General features: G+C 44.4%; 1 protein-coding gene across 2 annotated transcripts in view; it reads right to left on the bottom strand.

The window, feature by feature from the left end:
- The window catches only part of LOC147736753 (uncharacterized), a 176,961-nt gene that overhangs the window by 12,979 nt on the left and 138,159 nt on the right, over nt 1–25,823 (bottom strand). For both annotated transcript variants that reach the window (XM_086953467.1, XM_086953468.1), the window contains exon 4: nt 23,231–23,380. In XM_086953467.1, coding sequence (XP_086809593.1) covers nt 23,231–23,380 — 150 coding nt within the window. The remainder of the gene's footprint in view (nt 1–23,230; nt 23,381–25,823) is intronic.

The following is a 25,823-nucleotide window of genomic DNA, read 5'->3' as shown; positions in this document are numbered from 1 at the left end:
TTTAGTGTGTCATGGTAAAGCCCTGTGATATGCGTGAAGTAGTAATCTTTTCCCTAATTAGGCCAGGAAGCAAGAAAATTCCAATATTTCGGGTACTGCGATAAGACCCTGTAGGAGTATGACAGGCAGCCCCAGCAGCCTGGGTCCGACCGACACCTGTATATATATCTCTTGGGAAGCCTGTAATCAGCCTGTAATCAGCCGGTGCTCTTCTGGCTTGACCGGAAGTGAGCTATCCGCTGGCAGAAGAAGTCTGAAAGCTGCAATTAAGAGGGCACCAAGAGGTCCTATAGCAATCAGCAGGCAGCAGAAACCTTGTGAAAGTGGTGACTAAAGGTCTTTCAGACAGCGCATGCACTGTAGGCTCGACCTAAAAAGAGAAAACAGCATAGAGGCCAAAACACAACCTTGACGAATGCCCTGTGGGCGAGCATTCACACAGTGAGCCAAAATTGAAACCTTTCCTTAACAACGTGTAAGGAAACCTATACTGGGCCTAGAAGCACAAGGGGAGATCGACAATAAGCAAACGATGGTATGTAAACTAAATCAAATGCACCGATTAGAAATTAAAAGGACTCATAGTATGATGTCGTGTATCTTTTGAATTCCTGATCCAGGCCGGTGTCTGTTAAATTCTTTATAATATAGTAAGATATTTCCTCCCATATATAAGTAAGGGAAAGTGGCAGTTCGGTCCCTCTTTGTTTGGTCCCTCTTCATTCCTGCACCCTCCTCACGAAGATCCTGCTCATCTTTTTAACCGAGGTATCTAGACTCGAAACAGGACTATAGTCTTTAGGGTCTGATACAATGAGAGGAGCTACATTAAATACTCTTGTAAGAATAGGACCCCATAATGTAGCAAGAGGTTTGGGAAAGGTTGTGTTTGTACTGTAAGGGAAAAGACTAAATAACCATAATACCCAGGATGAACCCAGGAGGGCTTGTTTCAGACACCGGGAGGACCTGGTACAAGCATGAGTAAACAATCCCCTATTACTTCCTCCATTACCAAATTGTTAACGGGTCAGAAGTAACTTAATAAAACTGCTAATATGATTAATGGTATCTGTTGGACCTGCGATGGGCAAGCCCAGCACAAAAGGGGTAGCTTGGCTCAAGTGTCAAGGCAAGTGAAGGCTATCGTGTTAAGCCGGCTTTGACCCAATAATATCTCCTTGTACAACCACCAAAAAGAAGGACACCACACCACTGTTGTAGAAAAATACGATTCCTTTATGTAAAAATTCTCTGTTGTGAATGGGGATCAATTAGGAAAGCACATACACATTTCTTTTGGTCACAATTTGCTGGGTTTCGTTTTTGGAATAGATTCAATAAATAAGCTTAGGAGTACAGTTCATCAATAAATGGAATGAATATCAGGAATAAATATTGTCAATAAATAGAATAAATATCGAGAATAAATATCTTCAATAAATAGCATAAATATCACTTTCTGTATAGCAGAATAAATACTGGTTCAGTTACAAGAACATCTACAGGTTCATTCTGGTATCGCTGCCACCAATTAAATACTTCAGGAACACTACATTTGCAAATATATTTCAGGTTGGAAAGATTACTCTTACAGTTTATGACGTTTTCACCATTAATGAACACAGGTTTCTCTGGGCACAACAGGGAAGGCTGGGACTCTTTAAGAATCACACGGGGGTTATGGGCGTATATCTAAAAGGCAAGGAAAGACAGTGAACACTTCATTTACACTCGGCTGCCACCGGGTTGAGATCTCTGTTTGCCGCTGGGGGTCTAAGCGCGCCTAGGGGTTTCTGTCACCGCTAGCACTCAGGCGGCACCAGTTCTAAGTCTTTAGACTGCCGAACGGGGCTGTCGAAGAGGTCACACAATCTTCGCGCTCAGTCAAATAAATGCCGGTTCACAGTTCCTTTATAACAGCGCTTCCCACCTGAAGAAACGGGCCCACCTCACATCGGCTGCAATCGAAAAGCGATTCAGTCGGGTTCAGCACTTCTCTCGCCAGCGACGGGTTCTCAGGGGCTCCACGGACCTCCCTCCGACTTCCTCAAACAGGGATGGTTCCCGCCCACAGCTACAGCCGCCGATCCACTGGGGAGGGGCAGAGACAGTAGTCCCGCCCAACGAAGGCCGGCCTTTCCCCGCCCCGGGGCACCACCTCACCTCAGTCTGCGCAGGAAGCACTCTACGCCGGTGGAGCTCGGAGACGTCCGAGCTCCTCGCTGGAGGCGCCTGTCACACAAGGGGCACAGAAGATGCTCGCGGTCGCGGCGAACTTGCTCTCGCCTCGCGACTCAAGTCAGTCGTAATTCACCACCGGGGGGGGCGGGGAGGCACACGAAAAACGGCCACAGTCTTTTGGGGGTGACGAGGCACTCGCTGGGCAGGCGCTGTAAGCGCGAGGTCACCGCACACACAGCTGACTGGAACGCCAGTCAGGATCCACGCCAGTGACTCTTGCTTGCTCTACTGCCCGCGCTGCCAGCTGCCTCAGGGGTCAACAGGGCAGGTGTCAATCTGGTGACGAGTCTGGAATCTCCTTCTTCACCTAGATCTGGAACATCATTATCCTATCTAGTCTTTTAGTCATCCAAAATGGCCACCAGGGACTGGACCTTATATAGCCAGTGCCCTGAGGTGCTGGCTCATGCCAGTAGGTTCTAGAACCTTCTTTGGGTTAGGCCAATGACATGGCACTTCTGGGGTATTTGGGACCCTAACAGCCACCATACTGGGGTTCTAGAGCAGCCATTTTGTGTACCTGAGGGAAATAAGGTAATTCCTGTCAGGAATGTGCACCAAATAAACGGGCGCCAAAACCTTGAAAGGTCAAGGTTCATGGAGGCTCCAAAGGGAGTCACTCACATGAGGGAAATGGGTGGCCACCATTTTGAGGTCATTCATTCAGGTTGCCAAAAACCTTGTGAACAACTGGGCGTCAAGGAACATCTAGCCCCATGAAACAGCACACAAAAGGTCCTGGTAGAAAAAAGAAAAGCGACAAATTTTGAGAGGTACAGGGGAACAAAAGAAATCATAGTGGGGAGGGTACTCTCAGAAGCAGACGGGTCTAACACGCGTCCCCCCCAGCTGAAAGTGGGGAGAGCTACCCAACCCCTTGGGAGTTCTCAACACTAAGGCGGAAATACCTGGAGAGACCGTCTGCATTGGCGTGGTCAACTCCGGGCCGGTGTTCCACCTGAAATTCCATTCCCTGTAGGGAGATAGACTACCTCAACAGTTTGGGGTTTTCCCCCTTCATCTGCATGAGCCAACAAAGGGGTCGGTGGTCTGTCTGAACAAGGAAGTGCGAACCAAACAAGTATGGTCGCAGCTTCTTCAGTGCCCAGACCCCCGCAAAGGCTTCCTGTTCAATGGTACTCCACCTCTGTTCCCGGGGAAGCAGTCTCCGTGACAGAAAGACCACGGGTTGATCCAGACCCTCTTCATTGAGTTGCGATAACACCGCCCCAATGCCTATGTCGGATGCATCTGTCTGGACAATAAATTCCTTCGTGAAGTCTGGAGCCTTCAAGATAGGAGCGTTACACAATGCTTGTTTCAGAATGTAGAAGGCCCGCTGACAAGCCTCCGTCCAGATGACTCTCCTGGGTTGCTTCTTGGCCGTGAGTTCAGTAAGGGGTGCCACGATAGTGCCATACCCTTCACAAACCGTCTGTAATAACCTGTGAGTCCCAGGAAGGCTAGGACCTCAGTCTGGGTCTTGGGGGGTTTCCAGGCCATGATTGCCTCAATCTTCGCCTGAAGGGGCTGCACCTTTCCCCTGCCCACCAAGTGACCTAAGTACACTACCGACCCCTGTCCAATCTGACATTTGCTGGCCTTGATCGTCAGGCCAGCCCTTTCCAGGGTTTGGAGAACGGCCTGCAAGTGCTGCAAGTGATCCTCCCAACCACTACTGAAGACAGCTATGTCATCCAAGTAGGCAGCAGAGAAGGACTCCATCCCGGTGAGGATCGTGTTCACCAACCGCTGAAAAGTCGCAGGAGCGTTCTTGAGCCCAAAGGGCATGACGCAGAACTGGTAGTGTCCATCAGGTGTGGAGAAGGCTGACCTTTCATTGGCTCCATCAGTCATGGGAATCTGCCAGTACCCTGCAGTGAGGTCAATGGTACTGAGATTTTGGGCAGCTCCCAACCGGTCAATCAGTTCCTCCGCCCGTGGGATCGGATGAGCATCCGTTTTGGTTACCGAATTTAGTCCTCGGTAATCCACACAGAATCGTAATTCTGGGGTGGCGCCAGGTGGAGCGGCTTTGGGCACCAAAACCACTGGGCTAGACCAAGGGCTACTTGAAGGTTCGATGACCCCTAGCTCCAGCATCTTAGCTACTTCACTTCGAATGCTGGCCTTCACCTTGTCAGACAGCCGGTAAGACTTGGACTTCACAGGTGGGCTGTCTCCTGTGTCCACATCATGGGTACACAGGTGGGTCTTACCCGGGACAAGGGAGAACAGAGGAGCGAATGACCCCAAGACCTGGCGACATTCCTCCTGCTGCTCAGGAGTCAGGGAAGGCGAGAGTTTCACTCCCTTCACCGACCCATCCTTTTCTTGAGACGCAAAAAGGTCAGGGAGAGGCTCTGTGTCCTCTTCCTCTGATCCATCAGTCACCATAACCAACATGACTTCGGGCCTCTCGTTGTGGGGCTTGAGGCGGTTGGCATGTAACACCCGATGTGGGTGCCGTGGGGTCTTCACGTCCACCAAGTAGGTAGCCTTGCCCATCTTCTCCAACACCTCATAGGGGCCTGTCCAATGGTCCTGGAGGGCACTCAGCTCTCCAGGCTCCATCACCCACACCTTCTGACCAGGCTCCAGCTCCACTGGGTGAGCATTGTGGTCATACCACGCTTTCATCACAGACTGGCTGGCTTCCAAGTTGTCAGAAGCTTGCTTCCACAACGTAGCCATTTGGCTCCGGAAGGCCAGCATGTAGCTCACCACGTCCTGGGGAACTTTCCGAGGAGACTTTTCCCAGGAGTCCCTCACCAGGCTGAGAGGTCCACGTACAGGGTGCCCGTACAAAAGCTCAAAGGGGCTAAAGCCCACTCCCTTCTGCGGCACTTCCCTGTAAGAAAAGAGCAAACAGGGTAGGAGGACGTCCCATTTCCTCTGCAGGCTTTCGGGTAAACTTTTGATCATACCCTTCAAGGTTTTGTTGAACCTTTCCACAAGGCCATTGGCCTGTGGGTGATAAGGAGTGGTAAACCTGTAGGTCACCCCACACTCCTTCCACATTGCCCACATGTACGCTGACATGAAGTTGGTCCCCCTGTCAGACACAACTTCCTTGGGGAATCCCACTCGGGTAAAGATCCCCATCAGGGCCTTCGCCACTACCGGTGCAGTAATGGTTCTCAGAGGTATTGCCTCCGGATACCTTGTGGCATGATCCACCAGTACCAGGATGAACCTGTGACCGGATGTTGTCGGCGGATCTAAGCGCCCAGCAATGTCGATGCCCACCCTTTCAAAGGGGGTGCCAACGACGGGAAGTGGTTCCAGAGGAGCCTTCAGCTTCATCCCTATTTTCCCACTGGCTTGGCATGACACACACGACCGACAGTATGTATCGGACGCCACCCTCATTCGAGGCCAATAAAAGTGGGGGACAAGCTGTGCAAAGGTCTTGTCCTGTCCCAGGTGTCCTGCCAAGGGAATCTCGTGAGCCAACTCTAGTAGGAAGGCTCGGTAACACTGTGGGACTACCAGGGCCCGTGACAGTCCGTGCACTGGCGCCCTGGGCTCACTGTAGAGGAGTCCATCCTCCCAGTAAACACGATAGTTCCCAGACTCGTTACCTGCTGCCTGGGCTTCAGCCTGTTGCCTCAGACCCTCGAGGGTGGGACATTCCCTCTGTCCCTTGCTCAGTTCCTCCCTGGATGGTCCTCCCTCCACTCGCCACTCAGCGGGGATAGGCAGATCCTCCAACGGAACCATGTCCTCCTCCGCGGACTCTGGGTCCATCTCCTCCGATGGCCTATCCGTCTCACGGGGCACGGACATTGAGGCAGGCTCCTCTGTCCTCGAGATGCTCCCTCATCGGCAGCTGGGTGGGCCATTGTTCCAGGCTCCAACCCATGCAACTTCTCCTCCCGAGCAGCCGCCGACCTGGTACTCACACAGGCCCAATCAGGTGTACCCAGCATCTCAGAATGAGTCCGGTATTCCACCTCCTTCCAAGCATTGTGCTCCATATCATTGCCCAGCAGACAATCGACTGGCACGGCGGGGCTTACGGCAACTCAAAGTGAACCTGCAACCCCTCCCCACTCAAAGGGAACCTCAGCCACGGGATAGTGGCTCATTCTGCCGTCATTTTGTAAATTGGGTTCGTGAGGAGCACTCCGTTTTAAACCTTATTTAATTTGTAATCAAATGGTGCCGCGATTATTAAGGATAGTCACTCCTCGTGGTAAATATGAAGTTAGGATGGGTTGTGGTGCCCACCTAATCGCGCACTGTTCACTTGGTGCTCCGCACCTTATAATTTTAGGTTTATACGTACTGTGAATCAACTCTTTTTCATGTGTCAACAATTTAACATTTTATCATATTTTTCATTGTCAACATTTCATATTGTTATTCATTGTATTCATTAACATCATATATTCAAACTCAATCTTTGATTTATAAACATTTGAATTCCACTTGGTTTCAACATAGTTCAAAATAACATCTCAGCAATTTTCACGATGAAGCCCAATGCATTTCGGCACCATAGTGGCACCTTCATCAGGGGCAGTTCTGAAAAAGTAAAAATACATGGTGTAAGTGTCTGATCTTACAATTTGAATGGGGGTTCTCTGTTGTATCTAGTGTGTAGGTTCACATACCTGAGTGTTTCTGTTATGTGACGTATGTGTTCGAGGAATCACCTCTATCGACCTAAGTCTGTCAAAATGAAACATAAATACTGCTTTAGCCCGTTAATACCTTAATGGCTACAATCTAATTGGTCTCTCATAGATTAGCTACATACCTCGTGTTCTTTGCCGTGGCACTCTGTAACAACAAATGTAAACAACCTTAAATCCTGCTATGCTCTCAAAAAGTCTCTAAATGAATGAACCCAAAAAAGCAATCAAAAAAATCGCCACTCCATACCTTATCTTCTCTTTAACTGGCGTCTAAAGGACCGGAATAAAAATAATGATAAGTTACCGTCGGCTAGTTTGGTTATATACGCTGCGGCTCGTATAGATATCATTGTTGTTCCTACCTGTGAGTTCTACTTTCTCTCCTTGAACAATCACCGTCCCGCAACTACTTTCATATCTCCTCCGCTGTGGGTTCACTAGTTATATTAGCTCCACGAACTCCGTGGGAGTTGCGTAGTTGAAAAGTAAAACTAAAAAACGGACTTACTCAGTATTCACGATCTAAAGTAATTCAAAAACTGACGCCATCTTATAATGGTAAAACTATCCTTCACAAGAGCAACCTTAACGTTGTCTGATCGATTTACCGAGAGACATTGAATAATAAAATGTTCGTGTTATCACTTTTTGTGTGTTGTTGTTGCTACTACCTGTGTATAGGTGCCTATCTGTTCTACTCTGACTACGGGTGATGTTTGTCAAATGTGTGTGGCCAGATTGGATTGTTTCCGTGTCACATTCATTTCAAGATTACTTTCCACATTACAGATGTCTCAATTAAAATACAATAGGACCTTGGTAGATACATTTATACAATGAATCATGTGCATTGTTATTTAGCAGTGCTCTGTAAAAGTATTTATGCATTTGTGTTAATATTGTGCTTGAATTTGATCTCCACATATTAATTAGACCAATTAGCTAAAGGTAACATGATAAATCATATTTGTCATTAAGGCCTGTAGGAACCATAGTATTAAGGTATTTAATCCAAAACAACTCTCGTTGTAATAATTTCTGATGGTTGTTAATCCCTGGCTTTACTTGCACTTGTTCTAGGACTAGAAATCTGAGTTGCGAGATACTATGTTTCTCTAGGCTCCAGTGTTGTACTAACAGTGAGGTTAAGTTTACATTGCGAATTCGGCTTTTATGTTCCTTGATCCGAACTTTTATTTTTCTCTCCGTTTTACCGATATACATTTTGCCACACGGGCATTTGATGCCGTACACAACGTTCTGCACATTGCAGTCACTGGTATGTTTTAATTGTATCTGTTTTCCTGAAGTTGGATGCGTACAAACATTGCCAAGTATCACATTGTTGCAATTTGTGCAGTTGAGACACCGAATTGTTCCTTTGTATGTTGCTGTCGGTGGTGGTTGATGCTTGTGTTTTAATTTCTCTTTCAAGTTCAATCTTCTGGTATATGCATGTAATGGAGGTTCTTTGAATAATCCATTGAAATCCCGCTCCATGGCCAATATTTCCCATCTTTTGTTGATGATATTTCTGATCTTATTTGATTGAGTTGTGTATTTGGTTACAAATACCATCCTGTTTTTTTGAGTCCTTTTGCGGGGTTTTAGTAGTTCCACTCTGTTCATTTGTGCAACCTTCTGTATTTGCTCTTGTAATATTTCTGCCGAATAACCTCTTTCCTCATATTTCTGTACTTGTTTTGCCAATGTGTTTTCACAAGTTAGTGCGTTTGAGCAGATGCGTTTGATCCGGATAAACTGTGATAATGGTAAGTTCCTGATTAAACTCTTCGGATGAAAGCTCGTGTAAATCAGTGCATTGTTCCGATCTGTCGGTTTAGTGTACAGTTCAGTTTAGAATCCACTGTCTGTTTTTGTGATCCTTACATCCAAGAAATCAATAACATCCTTGTTTATCTTGTATGTAAATTGAATTCTTTCATCCGCTCGATTGATTCCCATGATCACCTGCTCCAATGATTCCTCAGTGTCATCCCAAATTAAAAAAATATCGTCGATAAATCGACAATATAATTTCACATGTGGCCATTCATTTAAACTCATTATGTTCTGTGCCTCGAATTGGGCCATGAATGTATTCGCATAGGCTGGGGCTCCAGCAAAGCCCATCGACGTTCCATTGAGTTGAGCATGATAGTTGTTTTTCCATATGAAGTAGCTATTGTGTAAGCAAAATTTCAACAGCTGTAGCACAAAGATTTTTTTTATCAGTGGACACACCTTCCAGTTTGAGTAATGCCCATTCTGCGGCTTCGAGTCCTGCTGCGTGTGGTATAGAGGTGTAAAGTGCCACCACGTCTATGGTGCACATTATCCAATGATTTTGGAACCCTTCCTGTATCCATGTGAGTTTGTTTAAAAAATCTGTAGTATCCTTTATGTAAGATCCCCACTGTTGTACGAATTTCTGCAGGTAATAGTCAATGTATTGTACGAGAGGGTCAAAAATTGACCCACACCCCGAAACAATAGGTCTGAACGGTGGGTTCGTTGGACGTTTATGGATCTTAGGGATCATATACAATTGGGGTCGCCTGGGATTTTTTTTAGTAAGAAATCGTAAGGTTTGGTCATCAACACTTTCATTCAGTTTGGCTGTTTGCAATAATCCATTTAACATGATTTGAAGCATGGCGGTAGGGTCTGATGGTAATGGTAAGTAAGTTTCTTGGTTTGATACATGTTCATTTACTTTATGTTCATAATAATGCGTATCCATTATTACAAGTGCTCCGCCCTTGTCTGCCGGTTGGATTGTTAGTGTCTCATCATTCGCCAAGTTGTTTATGATGTTTTGTTCATACTTGGTCAAGTTGTGGTGTCGTGTTTTCTTATAATCCAGAGACTTGACGTCATTTTTTACCATGATTTCAAATGTGTCTAGCATCTTATGTGACACGGGGGCCTGGTATGTGCTCTTTGGTTTGAATTGTCTCTCCGTGTGCTCAATGTAGTTGTTTGACGGTTCCATCACATTCTCAAAATAATGTCTCAGTCTTAACGTTCTCATGAATTTAAAAAAAGCTCCTTCAGTTTCCAATTCGTTGGTTATCGTGGTTGGTACGAAAGAGAGTCCTTTGTTTAAAGTTTTAGTTTGTTGTTGTGACAGTGTTATAGAGGAAATGTTTATTATTAGACTACTGTCCGTCCGCTCCTTAGTGCTTTGCCTGCCACTTCCTCTCCTTTTTTCCGCTTGCTGCTGGTGTTTGTATCTGCGGTGTTGGAGGTTGGCCTTGGTCCTGTTCCTGTGATAAAAAAGCCGTGTCTCTACTTGTTGTCGCTTGTTGATTGCTGTCAGTGGACAGTATTTCTCCTGACTCTGTTGCTCTTATTGGTCCTCTTCTTATTGATGTTTCCTTGTCCGTGACCAGACTTTCTTCTGATGAGTGTGTAGTCGGTGTTGCTTTTTTTGGAACGAACTGTCGTCGAGCATAGATGTCAGCCCATGTATAAACTTTGTTGAGCTTATAGTCTATTGTGTCGCGTTTGTATTTACGCAACTTTCCTTCTTGCAATTCCTTCTCATATTTCTCAAGTTTCATATTTATGCCCTCCAAGCTCATCTTCCAGGTGTCTACTTCCATTCTCGTTTCCAATTCCGTTTTGAGGTTATATATCTCATCCTCTAGATCTCGTATCGTTTTCGCTAACTCTTCAATGATTAGTAGTATTAGGTCTAACGAGCATTTGTTTAGTATGCTATACCACTTGTCCATGAATTTGGAATTGAGATTGAATCGGAATAGCATCGGTTTTATGGATATTCGTAAGCCTCTGGGAATACGTTTAGCTCTATGGTATTGGATTAACGTTGAAGCGTGCATCCTCTGATTAACTTGACGTCGAGTTAAATATTCCAACTGTTTGAGTTGTTGACTGATGGAACCCCCATGTGCATCCATGTTTCTCACTTCTTTTATTAGCGAATAGATTTGGTCTGCCTGTTCATTGGTGTAGGCCATTGTATTGGCCCTGTTGTCCGTTATTGCTGTTATTGTTCGAACTGCATCTTGCTTTAATTGTTGGGTGCCTCCTCAACTATTCGACTGTTATGTAGATTTGTAAATTGGGTTCGTGAGGAGCACTCCGTTTTAAACCTTATTTAATTTGTAATCAAATGGTGCCGCGATTATTAAGGATAGTCACTCCTCGTGGTAAATATGAAGTTATGATGGGTTGTGGTGCCCACCTAATCGCGCACTGTTCACTTGGTGCTCCGCACCTTATAATTTTAGGTTTTATACGTACTGTGAATCAACTTTTTCATGTGTCAACAATTTAACATTTAATCATATTTTTCATTGTCAACATTTCATATTGTTATTCATTGTATTCATTAACATCATATATTCAAACTCAATCTTTGATTTATAAACATTTGAATTCCACTTGGTTTCAACATAGTTCAAAATAACATCTCAGCAATTTTCACGATGAAGCCCAATGCATTTCGGCACCATAGTGGCGCCTTCATCAGGGACAGTTCTGAAAAAGTAAAAATACATGGTGTAAGTGTCTGATCTTACAATTTGAATGGGGGTTCTCTGTTGTATCTAGTGTGTAGGTTCACATACCTGAGTGTTTCTGTTATGTGACGTATGTGTTCGAGGAATCACCTCTATCGACCTAAGTCTGTCAAAATGAAACATAAATACTGCTTTAGCCCGTTAATACCTTAATGGCTACAATCTAATCGGTCTCTCATAGATTAGCTACATACCTCGTGTTCTTTGCCGTTGCACTCTGTAACAACAAATGTAAACAACCTTAAATCCTGCTATGCTCTCAAAAAGTCTCTAAATGAATGAACCCAAAAAAGCAATCAAAAAAATCGCCACTCCATACCTTATCTTCTCTTTAACTGGCGTCTAAAGGACCGGAATAAAAATAATGATAAGTTACCGTCGGCTAGTTTGGTTATATACGCTTCGGCTCGTCTAGATATCATTGTTGTTCCTACCTGTGAGTTCTACTTTCTCTCCTTGAACAATCACCGTCCCGCAACTACTTTCATATCTCCTCCGCTGTGGGTTCACTAGTTATATTAACTCCGCGAACTCCGTGGGAGTTGCGTAGTTGAAAAGTAAAACTAAAAAACGGACTTACTCAGTATTCAAGATCTAAAGTAATTCAAAAACTGACGCCATCTTATAATGGTAAAACTATCCTTCACAAGAGCAACCTTAACGTTGTCTGATCGATTTACCGAGAGACATCGAATAATAAAATGTTCGTGTTATCACTTTTTGTGTGTTGTTGTTGCTACTACCTGTGTATAGGTGCCTTTCTGTTCTACTCTGACTACGGGTGATGTTTTTCAAATGTGTGTGGCCAGATTGGATTGTTTCCGTGTCACATTCATTTCAAGATTACTTTCCACATTACAGATGTCTCAATTAAAATACAATAGGACCTTGGTAGATACACTAATGCAATGAATCATGTGCATTGTTATTTAGCAGTGCTCTGTAAAAGTATTTATGCATTTGTGTTAATATTGTGCTTAAATTTGATCTCCACATATTAATTAGACCAATTAGCTAAAGGTAACACGCTAAATCATATTTGTCATTAAGGCCTGTAGGAACCATAGTATTAAGGTATTTAATCCAAAACAACTCTTGTTGTAATAATTTCTGATGGTTGTTAATCCCTGGCTTTACTTGCACTTGTTCTAGGACTAGAAATCTGAGTTGCGAGATACTATGTGTCTCTAGGCTTCAGTGTTGTACTAACGGTGAGGTTAAGTTTACATTGCGAATTCGGCTTTTATGTTCTGTGATCCGAACTTTTATTTTTCTCTCCGTTTTACCGATATACATTTTGCCACACGGCATTTGATGCCGTACACAACGTTCTGCGCATTACAGTCACTGGTATGTTTTAATTGTATCTATTTTCCTGAAGTTGGATGTGTACAAACATTGCCAAGTATCACATTGTTGCAATTTGTGCAGTTGAGACACCGAATTGTTCCTTTGTATGTTGCTGTCGGTGGTGGTTGATGCTTGTGTTTTAATTTCTCTTTCAAGTTCAATCCTCTGGTATATGCATTTAATGGAGGTTCTTTGAATAATCCATTGAAATCCCGCTCCATGGCCAATAGTTCCCATCTTTTGTTGATGATATTTCTGATCTTATTTGATTGAGTTGTGTATTTGGTTACAAATACCATCCTGTTTTTTTGAGTCCTTTTGCGGGGTTTTAGTAGTTCCGCTCTGTTCATTTGTGCAACCTTCTGTATTTGCTCTTGTAATGTTTCTGCCGGATAACCTCTTTCCTCATATTTCTGTACTTGTTTTGCCAATGTGTTTTCACAAGTTAGTGCGTTTGAGCAGATGCGTTTGATCCGGATAAACTGTGATAATGGTAAGTTCCTGATTAAACTCTTCGGGTGAAAGCTCGTGTAAATCAGTGCATTGTTCCGATCTGTCGGTTTAGTGTACAGTTCAGTTTGGAATCCACTGTCTGTTTTTGTGATCCTTACATCCAAGAAATCAATAACATCCTTGTTTATCTTGTATGTAAATTGAATTTTTTCATCCGCTCGATTGATTTCCATGATCACCTGCTCCAATGATTCCTCGGTGTCATCCCAAATTAAAAAAATATCGTCGATAAATCGACAATATAATTTCACATGTGGCCATTCATTTAAACTCATTATGTTCTGTGCCTCGAATTGGGCCATGAATGTATTCGCATAGGCTGGGGCTCCAGCAAAGCCCATCGAAGTTCCATTGAGTTGAGCATGATAGTTGTTTTTCCATATGAAGTAGCTATTGTGTAAGCAAAATTTCAACAGCTGTAGCACAAAGATTTTTTTATCAGTGGACACATCTTCCAGTTTGAGTAATGCCCATTCTGCGGCTTCGAGTCCTGCTGCGTGTGGTATAGAGGTGTAAAGTGCCACCACGTCAATGGTGCACATTATCCAATGTTTTTGGAACCCTTCCTGTATCCATGTGAGTTTGTTTAAAAAATCCATAGTATCCTTTATGTAAGATCCCCACTGTTGTACGAATTTCTGCAGGTAATAGTCAATGTATTGTCCGAGGGGGTCAAAAATTGACCCACACCCCGAAACAATAGGTCTGAACGGTGGGTTCGTTGGATGTTTATGGATGTTAGGGATCATATACAATTGGGGTCGCCTGGGATTTTCTTCAGTAAGAAATTGTAAGGTTTGGTCATCAACACTTTCATTCAGTTTGGCTGTTTGCAATAATCCATTTAACATGATTTGAAGCATGGCGGTAGGGTCTGATGGTAAGTAAGTTTCTTGGTTTGATACATGTTCATTTACTTTATGTTCATAATAATGCGTGTCCATTATTACAAGTGCTCCGCCCTTGTCTGCCGGTTGGATTCTTAGTGTCTCATCATTCGCCAAGTTGTTTATGATGTTTTGTTCATACTTGGTCAAGTTGTGGTGTCGTGTTTTCTTATAATCCAGAGACTTGAGGTCATTTTTTACCATGATTTCAAATGTGTCTAGCATCTTATGTGACACGGGGGCCTGGTATGTGCTCTTTGGTTTGAATTGTCTCTCCGTGTGCTCAATGTAGTTGTTTGACGGTTCCATCACATTCTCAAAATAATGTCTCAGTCTTAACGTTCTCATGTATTTAAAAAAAGCTTCTTCAGTTTCCAATTTGTTGGTTATCGTGGTTGGTACGAAAGAGAGTCCTTTGTTTAAAGTTTTAGTTTGTTGTTGTGACAGTGTTATAGAGGAAATGTTTATTATTAGACTACTGTCCGTCCGCTCCTTAGTGCTTTGCCTGCCACTTCCTCTCCTTGTTTTCCGCTTGCTGCTGGTGTTTGTATCTGCGATGTTGGAAGTTGGCCTTGGTCCTGTTCCTGTGATAAAAAAGCAGTGTCTCTACTTGTTGTCGCTTGTTGATTGCTGTCAGTGGACAGTATTTCTCCTGACTCTGTTGCTCTTATTGGTCCTCTTCTTATTGATGTTTCCTTGTCCGTGACCAGACTTTCTTCTGATGAGTGTGTAGTCGGTGTTGCTTTTTTTGGAACGAACTGTCGTCGAGCATAGATGTCAGCCCATGTATAAACTTCGTTGAGCTTATAGTCTATTGTGTCACGTTTGTATTTACGCAACTTTCCTTCTTGCAATTCCTTCTCATATTTCTCAAGTTTCATATTTATGCCCTCCAAGCTCAACTTCCAGGTGTCTACTTCCATTCTCGTTTCCAATTCCGTTTTGAGGGTATATATCTCATCCTCTAGATCTCGTATCGTTTTTGCTAACTCTTCAATGATTAGTAGTATTAGGTCTGAAAAAGAGTTGATTCACAGTACGTATAAAACCTAAAATTATAAGGTGCGGAGCACCAAGTCAACAGTGCGCGATTAGGTGGGCACCACAACCCATCATAACTTCATTCTGCCGTCAGCCATCGCGGCTGGATGAAGTAAGCCTGGAATCACCTGCTCTGAGGACACCAGATGACTCCTAACTATAGTCATACTGGCTCCTGTATCTCTCAGAGCTTCCCCTCTATGGCCATTGATGGTGACCCATTGCCCATACTTGGTAGTATTTGGGGGCACCTGGATCTTTGGAACCATCTCCCGATCACCCAGGGACACTAAGGTGACACCCGCCCACTCCCCCCCCTTAACTAAGGGCATCTCCTCCCCGGGCGCTACACTAGCAACTCCCGGGGCCTTTTCTCCAGTGGGAGGGGGTGGTCTCTTTGGGCATTTTGCGTCTCCCTTATAATGTCCAACACCACCGCACTCTTGACTGCTGACTCTGGCCAGGATTAGGGTTCTTTTGCGGGCTAGCCTTAGAGTTGGAGAAGAAACTTTTCCCCTTAAAGTTATTTTGGGGGCCTTTGGAGAACTCCTGTTTCTTATTATCTCCCCCCTCTTTCTTCTGGGGGGCGCCCTGTCCGGACTTCTGAGAATCTCCTCCCGTCCCCTTCGTGGACACTCGGGCCTCCTCTGCAAGCTTACGGGGGCAAGTAAGTTTGCTGTCTACCAGGTGCTGCCTCAGCTCAGGAAGACATTTCTCGAGTAGATGTTCCTTGAGTATGAGATTGTACAACCCTCGATAGTCTTCCACCTCACTACCTTGGACCCACCCATCCAGGGCTTTCTTGGCGTAATCCAGGAAGTCAACCCAATTCTGTGAGCTCAGTTTATGGCTACCCCTTAACCTCTGCCGGTATTTCTCGGGGGTCAACCCAAACTTTCTGATGAGCGCCACCTTCATGGAGGGGTAGTCTACCTGATCCTCCCGGTCTAGGGCCAATAGGGCATCCCTACCTGTTGGAGGCATGTAGCGATACAATCCACCACCCCAATGCTTCTCGTGGATCCCATGGGCTCTTAAGGAGACCTCATAGGCTGCCAGCCACTTAGCTATGTCATCTCCAGCGGTATAGCTAGCGACCACGTCCTTGTGCAAGTGAGGCCTGAGCTCCCTGGCACATTCCTTAGACTCAACACCCTCCTGAGTGATGTTATGGGCCCTGAGGTCGAGTTCTCGTAGCTTGAACTCGTGTTCCATCCTCTTCCCTTCCATCTCCAGCTTAGCTAACTCCCAACTCAATTGTCTTTCCTCTCTTCTATCAGCTAACTCGGTCTCTGACAACCCTCCTGTTGATGCACTGCTGCCCTCCCGTGAGGTTACCTTAGGGCTGATTATCATTTCACCCACCCCTAGGGGACATTCCGCAGCTCTCTCAACGACAATACCCCTGTCTGACTCCTCCTCCTCTACCATACCCTCTGGATGCGCTTCCACCCAGGCCCGCAGACTAATGCGGAGCTCCTCTCTTTTGGCCCCTCGCCTAACGAACACTCCCCTTTCCTGACAGAACTCCTTGAGCTGCGTCACGGTATAGGTCTCCAGCTCTGACATATCGAATTCCATCTTGTCCGTGAAAAGTGTGGACAACCACCTTGAAGTAGGTTACAAGGATAGGAACTCTGAGGGTCACCTCCACCCACCTCCAGAAGAGAATTTGGAAAAAGCAAAATATGGAATTGGAGGGCCGCTGGGAGAAAACTCCAGCCGTGTACCTGTGGCGCACACGGAATTATTATGGGGTCCAAAACAAGCACGGCTCGTAATCCCACCCGCTGAGCACCAATTTTATGTTGGACCTGCGATGGGCAAGCCCAGCACAAAGGGGGTAGCTTGGCTCAAGTGTCAAGGCAAGTGAAGGCTATCGTGTTAAGCCGGCTTTGACCCAATAATATCTCCTTGTACAACCACCAAAAAGAAGGACACCACACCACTGTTGTAGAAAAATACGATTCCTTTATGTAAAAATTCTCTGTTGTGAATGGGGATCAATTAGGAAAGCACATACACATTTCTTTTGGTCACAATTTGCTGGGTTTCGATTTTGGAATAGATTCAATAAATAAGCTTAGGAGTACAGTTCATCAATAAATGGAATGAATATCAGGAATAAATATTGTCAATAAATAGAATAAATATCGAGAATAAATATCTTCAATAAATAGCATAAATATCACTTTCTGTATAGCAGAATAAATACTGGTTCGGTTACAAGAACATCTACAGGTTCATTCTGGTATCGCTGCCACCAATTAAATACTTCAGGAACACTACATTTGCAAATACATTTCAGGTTGGAAAGATTACTCTTACAGTTGATGACGTTTTCACCATTAATGAACACAGGCTTCTCTGGGCACAACAGGGAAGGCTGGGACTCTTTAAGAATCACACGGGGGTTATGCGCGTATATCTAAAAGGCAAGGAAAGACAGTGAACACTTCATTTACACTCGGCTGCCACCGGGTTGAGATCTCTGTTTGCCGGTGGGGGTCTAAGCGCGCCTAGGGGTTTCTGTCACCGCTAGCACTCAGGCGGCACCAGTTCCAAGTCTTTAGACTGCCGAACGGGGCTGCCGAAGAGGTCACACAATCTTCGCGCTCAGTCAAATAAATGTCGGTTCACAGTTCCTTTATAACAGCGCTTCCCACCTGAAGAAACGGGCCCACCTCACATCGGCTGCAATCGAAAAGCGATTCAGTCAGGTTCAGCACTTCTCTCGCCAGCGACGGGTTCTCAGGGGCTCCACGGACCTCCCTCCGACTTCCTCAAACAGGGATGGTTCCCGCCCACAGCTACAGCCGCCGATCCACTGGGGAGGGGCAGAGACAGTAGTCCCGCCCAACGAAGGCCGGCCTTTTCCCGCCCCGGCGCACCACCTCACCTCAGTCTGCGCAGGAAGCACTCTACGCCGGTGGAGCTCGGAGACGTCCGAGCTCCTCGCGGGAGGCACCTGTCACACAAGGGGCACAGAAGACGCTCGCGGTCGCGGCGAACTTGCTCTCGCCTCGCGACCCAAGTCAGTCGTAATTCACCACCGGGGGGGGCGGGGAGGCACACAAAAAACGGCCACAGTCTTTTGGGGGTGACGAGGCACTCGCTGGGCAGGCGCTGTAGGCGCGAGGTCACCGCACACACAGCTGACTGGAACGCCAGTCAGGATCCACGCCAGTGACTCTTGCTTGCTCTACTGCCCGCGCTACCAGCTGCCTCAGGGGTCAACAGGGCAGGTGTCAATCTGGTGTCGAGTCTGGAATCTCCTTCTTCACCTAGATCTGGAACATCATTATCCTATCTAGCCTTTTAGTCATCCAAAATGGCCGCCAGGGACTGGACCTTATATAGCCAGTGCCCTGAGGTACTAGAGCAGCCGTTTAGTGTACCTGAGGGAAATAAGGTAATTCCTGTCAGTAATGTGCGCCAAATAAAAGGGCGCCAAAACCTTGAAAGGTCAAGGTTCATGGAGGCTCCAAAGGGAGTCACTCACATGAGGGAAATGGGTGGCCACCATTTTGAGGTCATTCATTCAGGTTGCCAAAAACCTTGTGAACAACTGGACGTCAAGGAACATCTAGCCCCATGAAACAGCACACAAAAGGTCCTGGTAGACAAAGAAAAGCGACAAATTTTGGGAGGTACAGGGGAACAAAAGAAATCATAGTGGTGAGGGGACTCTCAGAAGCAGACGGGTCTAACAGTATCTATCAGAAAATTAGGAGTCACATCATCCTATCTATAGTAATTAAATGTAGATAGCATTGTCTGTTACTATTTGTTGTAGTATTCGTTTGGGACCACAATCTGCCCACTTATTTTGTACGCCATAAGGCCATTCACATTTCTGACCCCAGAAAAAAAAAGGTAATATAACGGGGTTATGGTCACTTAAAACAGACTAGTAGAGTGCTAGGAATGCCACACACATTGATTAGAGAGTCAGAAGTCTATACATGATAGATGACTGTAGAGGCGTTTCTTTTAGTAAACAATGGAATCTCCTTTCCAATGGCGTCTGGTTCACATTTTAATAAATGTAATTTATGCTTTGAAATAAGGGAGTTCAAAGCATCTCCATATTCATTAAGGCAAAAATTAACAAAGCCCATCCCCCCCTGATTAGTTTATCCATACACACATGTTGCAGTAAAGGGCCAGCCTGAATGTTAAAATTGCAAGCCCGTAATAATACAAAATCAGGATGGATGTGGTATAAAAAGTCTTCCAGACCATATTCTAGTGCTCTGTCTTCCCTGCTACATGTAACATTATAGAGATTGATATAAAAAGTCATACACCTGTTTGCCAGATTATTGCTTGTACCTCCAGAAACCCATCTGGAAACCCTGGTGCTTCAACATCACGTGCTTCAAAGGTGCCTTGTATAAGAGCCACCTTAAATCTTACATGACTGGAAGGAATTTTTTGCAGACCTCTGGTGAGGCTCTCTCCAGTATTTCATGCTAATACATACTGTCATTTGTTTATCTGCTACATACTGGGTTTCGCCCACTTGATGTTATAAACTCAATAAATCTGTTGTAAAAAGAAAATCTTACATGACCACTTACTGAAGAGTTTGTAAAATGTCTGGGGGCAGCCGAGGACGCTGTCCAGGGTCAACTAATGAGAGATGCTGCCCTCAAGGACAACCTTAGGGAGCAGTGACTTCCTCTTCCACACCCCATACATGGGGAATAGGCATTTGCTAAAGAATGCCAAAGTAGAGCTTAAATCCCTATGTACATCTCAGGAAGAGGACATGTTCTATAAACTGAACAACCTACATTAGGAGCAAGGAGAGACAGCAGCAAGGCTGTTGGGTGCTTTACTTAGACAGCGGTAAGCCGCAGTCCCACCCTGGCAGTCTGACAGTACACAGTTTACTTCACCCATGCTTCACAGGATACCTTTAACACCTTCAGGATCTACTATAGCAAATTGTACATCTCTAAATTCAATAACAATGAAGACAGGGTAAAAGTCTTTGTTGATTCCATTGCACTACTGTGCCCTAATGATGAGGGCCAAGATGATAGGCCCTCCAAGGAGGAACTCCTGCAGCCCATCATGTATAACATGGTGCCAGGAGTGGATGGTTTTCAGAGAGAATTCAATCTGTGCCTTAGGGTGGAAACTGTGACTGTCTCCATAGGGCCTGCCCAAAAGTCTCACAGCACTGGGTCTGTCTTGCAGATGTCCAATAGTGCAGTGATCACTGTTCTGCTGAAACCGGATAAGGACCCTTTGCTCTATTGTAGCTGTTGCCTGATCTAATTGGCCAATGCCCGGTGGAGCTACCTGATTGCTATAGAGGAGATGGGTTTTGGGACTTCCCCCTCGACCGTCACCTACCCAGCCGGACTTTGGTCAGTCGTTCCGTCGTCTCTCTGCCTTATCTCCCTCCTAACCCTTTACCCTTACCCCCTTCTACACTTTTACTTATCTCGTCTTCCATGCTCTTGTAATGTTTGTCTAGCAACTGATGTAAATTGTAACTGATGTAATTTTGAAATTTTGTGGAACCTCATGTAAAGTGTTCTGATACCTCCGGGTCTAGCCAGCGCTATATAAACCTCTTAAAATACATTTAAAAAAATCTCCATCCTGAACTCTGACAGCAAGACACTTGCCAAAATCTTACTACACTCCTCAAACAGGTTATCCCCACCCTGATCCATCATTCCCAGGTAGGATTCATTACTAATGAAGTTGATCACCTAGAATACCTGGCCCACCTTCTCTGGCTATCCAGGGACTCACAGGAGGACACCCTAAACAACATAAAGAGATTACAGAAATATTAGATTTGACATCCTTCTCTGTGAGAAGACTATAATTTGACCAGCAATTAAATTGAGGAACACATTGATTCACCCTTTCTTCAGATTCAACTATGAATTCTGCCAATTCAGAAAAATGCATCTTTGTGTGCGCGGGAGGGACCTTGTGGAAATGATGCATAATTGTTGCCAAGAAGTTATAACCTGCAAGTAGTGCTCTGGTAGGGTTATTTGCTGAAATAATTTAGTTATGATAATGACTACACCTGTTTTGCCTTCAGATGCCCTTTATACATTCTAATGTACGGTTCTAAGCTTCTTTCCCTGCCTCAGATACAACAAAGACCCAACTGATAAATGAGCCTGATAACCCTTTTGTAGAGCCGGACGGAAGCTATCTGGGTGTAGAATGGATGGAACAAGACACACATTTTCCAGGTGTCTTAGACTCAGTTTCCCAAACGCTGCAGTTGTTCTGAAGCTTATCCATGGTTCACTTGGCCTTGGACCATGTACAGCACCTTTTTGCCATTTTGTCGGGGTTTGCATTATACAAATAACACATCATCAGGATATATTTGGTCAATGTGGGATGATTTCTACTATATATTTGATAAAGCCGTGCACGCTGAAGATAGTCAGTTGGATGTTATGTAAATAATTACAATGTATTCTTGTGAACAGCTTTTAGGGGCAGATTGTGATGATGGTCATACGAGCACCTGACCGCCATTTTTGCGGGATCCAGACTGACTGACAGGTAGTTGGTCATCCTGCCTACGAAATTGGGATCTGACCGCTGTGGAAGCAGTTGGAAACATGCCTTTTTGTAATGAGGCACAAACCAATCCAAAGAGGCAGGCTTTCAAACATCCCTGCACCCTTTGGAATGCTCCATGTGGTGTCTGCTACATGATGTAGGGATGTTTATGGGTGCACCAGAGGACCCCTCAGTGCCCAAAGTGTGGTTTGTTTTGAATACAGGCGGGTTTTGATTGGCTGCTGTGGAAAGAGAAGCATAATCCTCTCCTCCGTGTCCTTAATGGAATTGAAAATTCTTGGCGCGAATGCTAACTAAGGCTTTAAAAGCCAAGAAAGCGGAGATAAAATTATCTCCCTATTACCTAGCTGTCGCTAACACCAGTTAGCGACAGCTAGTAGGAGATAGCGCCCATCTTGGGCCCCGCTTTGCATGTCAGTGAAATTTATCACTAATGACATGCAAAGTGGGTGTGCCAAGATGTTAGCGACTGGAAACAGTCGCTAACATCGCTATCTCCTATTACCAACTTTTGGAGATATTCGCGCTAAGCACGAATATCTTCAAAAGCTAACACCTGCCCCTGAGCAGTTCTTAGCCATGTAATCCAATGGTAGGTGGATAACATGGCTAAGAGCATTAGCTCGGTAATGCATGAATATCGCCGACTTTTCAGCGATATTCATGCATTTCGGCCGATTTTTATCTCTTAGGAGATAAACCTTGATAATAGCAAGATTCCTAAGCGATAAAAATCGGCGCAGCTCGGCGATAAAAATATTGCCGCTAAGCCAACATAGCGATAATTATCGCTAGTTGTTGGTAATATGCCCCATAGTTTTTATTCTCCATTTAATCTCCCTCCCCGTCACCCTTTTACATTACCCCCTTATCCTCAACACGCCTTGACCCAACGGATGTAACTTGTAATTGATGTACCTTCTGTAACAATGTGTAACTTGTAACCTATATAACTCTGCTCATAGAAAGCGGTCTGATACTTCTGGGTCTAGCCAGCGCTATATAAAACTCAAGTAAATAAATAAAGTAAATAAAAATAAAGCAGCCCTGCTAGGGGACTCAAAAAAGCCTTTTTGACAGCCTTTTTTTCACATTGAAAGAACTGATACGAGATGGTTGGCAGAAAGGTAAATCATAACCCCCACAGTGGTGCCTGAGAAATAACTGGTTCCATTGTGGGGAAATTGATCGGACCGACCGCCCAATGGGATCCTGGAGCCTGTCGGAAGCCGTTGGTCAGTCCATGGGCCAATGGGGTTGGATCAACTGCATCCTAATGCAACAGTCTGATGGCGGGTAGAGATGTCAGAGGGACCGACACCGAGGGCAAGTCGGTGTCAGTCCCACCAATATCATAATCAACCCCTTAAGAAGTTTTGTGCAGTGGGATATATAACTCATAATTACATAAATCGGTTTATCTCACCAGGTCTTGCGGCAGTTCCAGAGAAGCTGGTACAGGTGTTGAGCTCCCCGGTACACTGAACTTCTCCAGCCCCAATGCAGGGGTCCACAGTCTCGGTAGTGAAACAATCCACACATTTGTATCCATTGGTGGTTTCCTCTACAGCAGGCACTGAAATAACACAGAACAGGAATTGAGAAGGATAATTCTATTCATAAAAGGGGTGCCAAGTAGATGCTATGTTCTCCCACCCTAACAGCAAAAGCATTAAATACCCCATAGTGTATGAAAATAAAACAACTGTATTCAATTCTGGACGAAGGCCAAGCTCAAGGGTTTATTGGTAAAAAATAATTTGAATATCTAAAAATTAAAAGTCTAAGAATTCCCCTTTTCTATGTACTCCCAAAAGTACATAAGTACAAGACCGCAACACCTTGAAGGCCTATAGTCTCGGGATGCGAGTCTCTCATGGAGGCAATCTCCAAATTCGTGGATTTTTTCCTTAAACCTTTTCTACCCAAAGTGAAGTATTTTTTGAGAGATACGACTGATTTTATCAACAGATTGTGTACATTGGAATTTGAAGAAAATATCCATTATCTAGTGATACTTGATGTGATGTCACTGTACACTCAGATTCCTCAAGAAGAGGGTTTGTACATGATCGAGTCTTTTCTTGAAACCTGTGAAAGACCCTTAAAAGTGTCCACTGATTTCATAATGAAATTAGCGAGGTTTGCACTAAGGAAAAACAATTTCAATTTTAATGGCGACTTCTTCTACCAAGTAAGAGCAGTCGCCATAGGTTGCCCATTTGCACCGGAGCTAGCTGTATTGATTATGGCAAAGTATGAAAAGACATACATCTACCAGAATAACCCATTTGCAGAATTCATTGGGATTTGGAGTCGTTATATTGACAACGTGTTTATGGTCTGGACCGTTAACGAAGAAAATCTGATCAAATTCCATCAATGGCTAAACAATTGAACACAAGAAATCAAGTTCACCCTAAACCATTCAAAACAAGAATGCCTTTCCTAGATGTGGAGGTCTACCCGTCTGCAGGAGGATTGGTAACCACCCTGTCTAAAAAACAAACATACCTAAATAAGGCCCTTCAGTTTTTTAAGCAATCGTCCTCGGAATCTAAAAGAGATCTTGCCTTATGGGCAATACCTTCGAATTTGACGCTATTGCCATTTCAAGTACGAATATCAAATATATGCCATGAAACTGACAGAAAATCTTAGGGAAAGGGGGTACCCAAAGAAATTACTTAAAAGGGCCATGAAGCGTGCGTGGTGGACCCCAAGGGAATGCCTCCTAGAAAAAAGAACAAAAAATGAGATGGACAGAATTGTATGTGTTTCTACGTTCTGCCCAAATTCAAACGTGTTAAAAAAAGTAATAACTCAAAATTGGCATCAGGTAAAAAACTTGAATGAGACACTTAATAAGGTGCCTTTGTTTGCTTAAAAAAAAGAGTGCAGTATCGCCAACCAAATAGTGCGGGCTGCCCTACCTCCAAAAAGTCCAGTCTCAGTGAGAACATTCGTGGGGTTACCACCCGTACAAGGACACCACAAATGTGGTACTTGTATATGCTGTGCCACTACAGAAGAAGGAAGCCTTTTCGAACACAATAACATCTACTGGAAACACAAGACATTTACGAACTGTAAATCATGCTATGTCGTCTATGGAATAAAATGTCTGTGTAAAATGTTGTATATAGGGAAAACTAATCAAGAAATAAGAACCCTAATTACGCAACATAAATCATGAATTAAAAAAACGTACAAACGGCCCCATTGGTGAACCATTGTTGGCCGATCCACAATCATACAGAAAGAGACCTGATCTGGACAATCATCTCCAAAGTAGAGCAAGATATAAGAGGTGGAGACCTCGAGATAAAATTGTCTAGAAGAGAAGCAATGCTAAGTGTGAAATTCAATACTGCAGTGGATGGGCTGAACGAATTGTCTGAAATCTATAAATTGAGCTAAACAGCACATGCTACTTTTGCGAGTTGTAGCCTGGGTTCATGTCCATTGAGAGCCAACCTGAAAAAAGACGCCTCACATTTGAGGATATTTGATAATCAAACCACAAGTAGATGAATAATGGAACTTCACCAGATCGAACCATATTCATGCCATTCTCACCAATAGATCAATAAAGTTTCATGACTTTTGAATTAGAAATGACATAGGGCGCCCACTGGATCTCTTTTTAGTCCAGGTTGTGTAGGCATCCATTGACAGTCCAGCTGAAAAAGATGTCCCACATATGAGGACACACGAGAATCAAACCACAAGTAGATGAATAATGGATCTTCATGCCAGTTTCACCCATAGATCAATAACGTTTCATAACCTTTGAATTGCAAAAGACACCAGACAAGGGCTCCCACTGGATCCCATCACAGTTTAGGCTGTGCAAATCAATCTAGCATTTTGTTTCACTCGATTTTTCTTGATTTTTTTAGAGACAATTTCAAGTGACCTCAACTCTGGAGCGCCGCAGCTACTACATATCCCATAAAGCATTGCGCCAGGCAAATGAAAATAAATATTGATCAGCATGCAATGATGGCGACCCCGCC

Source organism: Lissotriton vulgaris, chromosome 1_2 (genome assembly GCF_964263255.1).
Source record: "Lissotriton vulgaris chromosome 1_2, aLisVul1.2, whole genome shotgun sequence".
NCBI lineage: Eukaryota > Metazoa > Chordata > Amphibia > Caudata > Salamandridae > Lissotriton > Lissotriton vulgaris.
The sequence above is the reverse complement of the archived record's forward strand: the minus strand, read 5'-3'. Positions and strand labels throughout refer to the sequence as shown.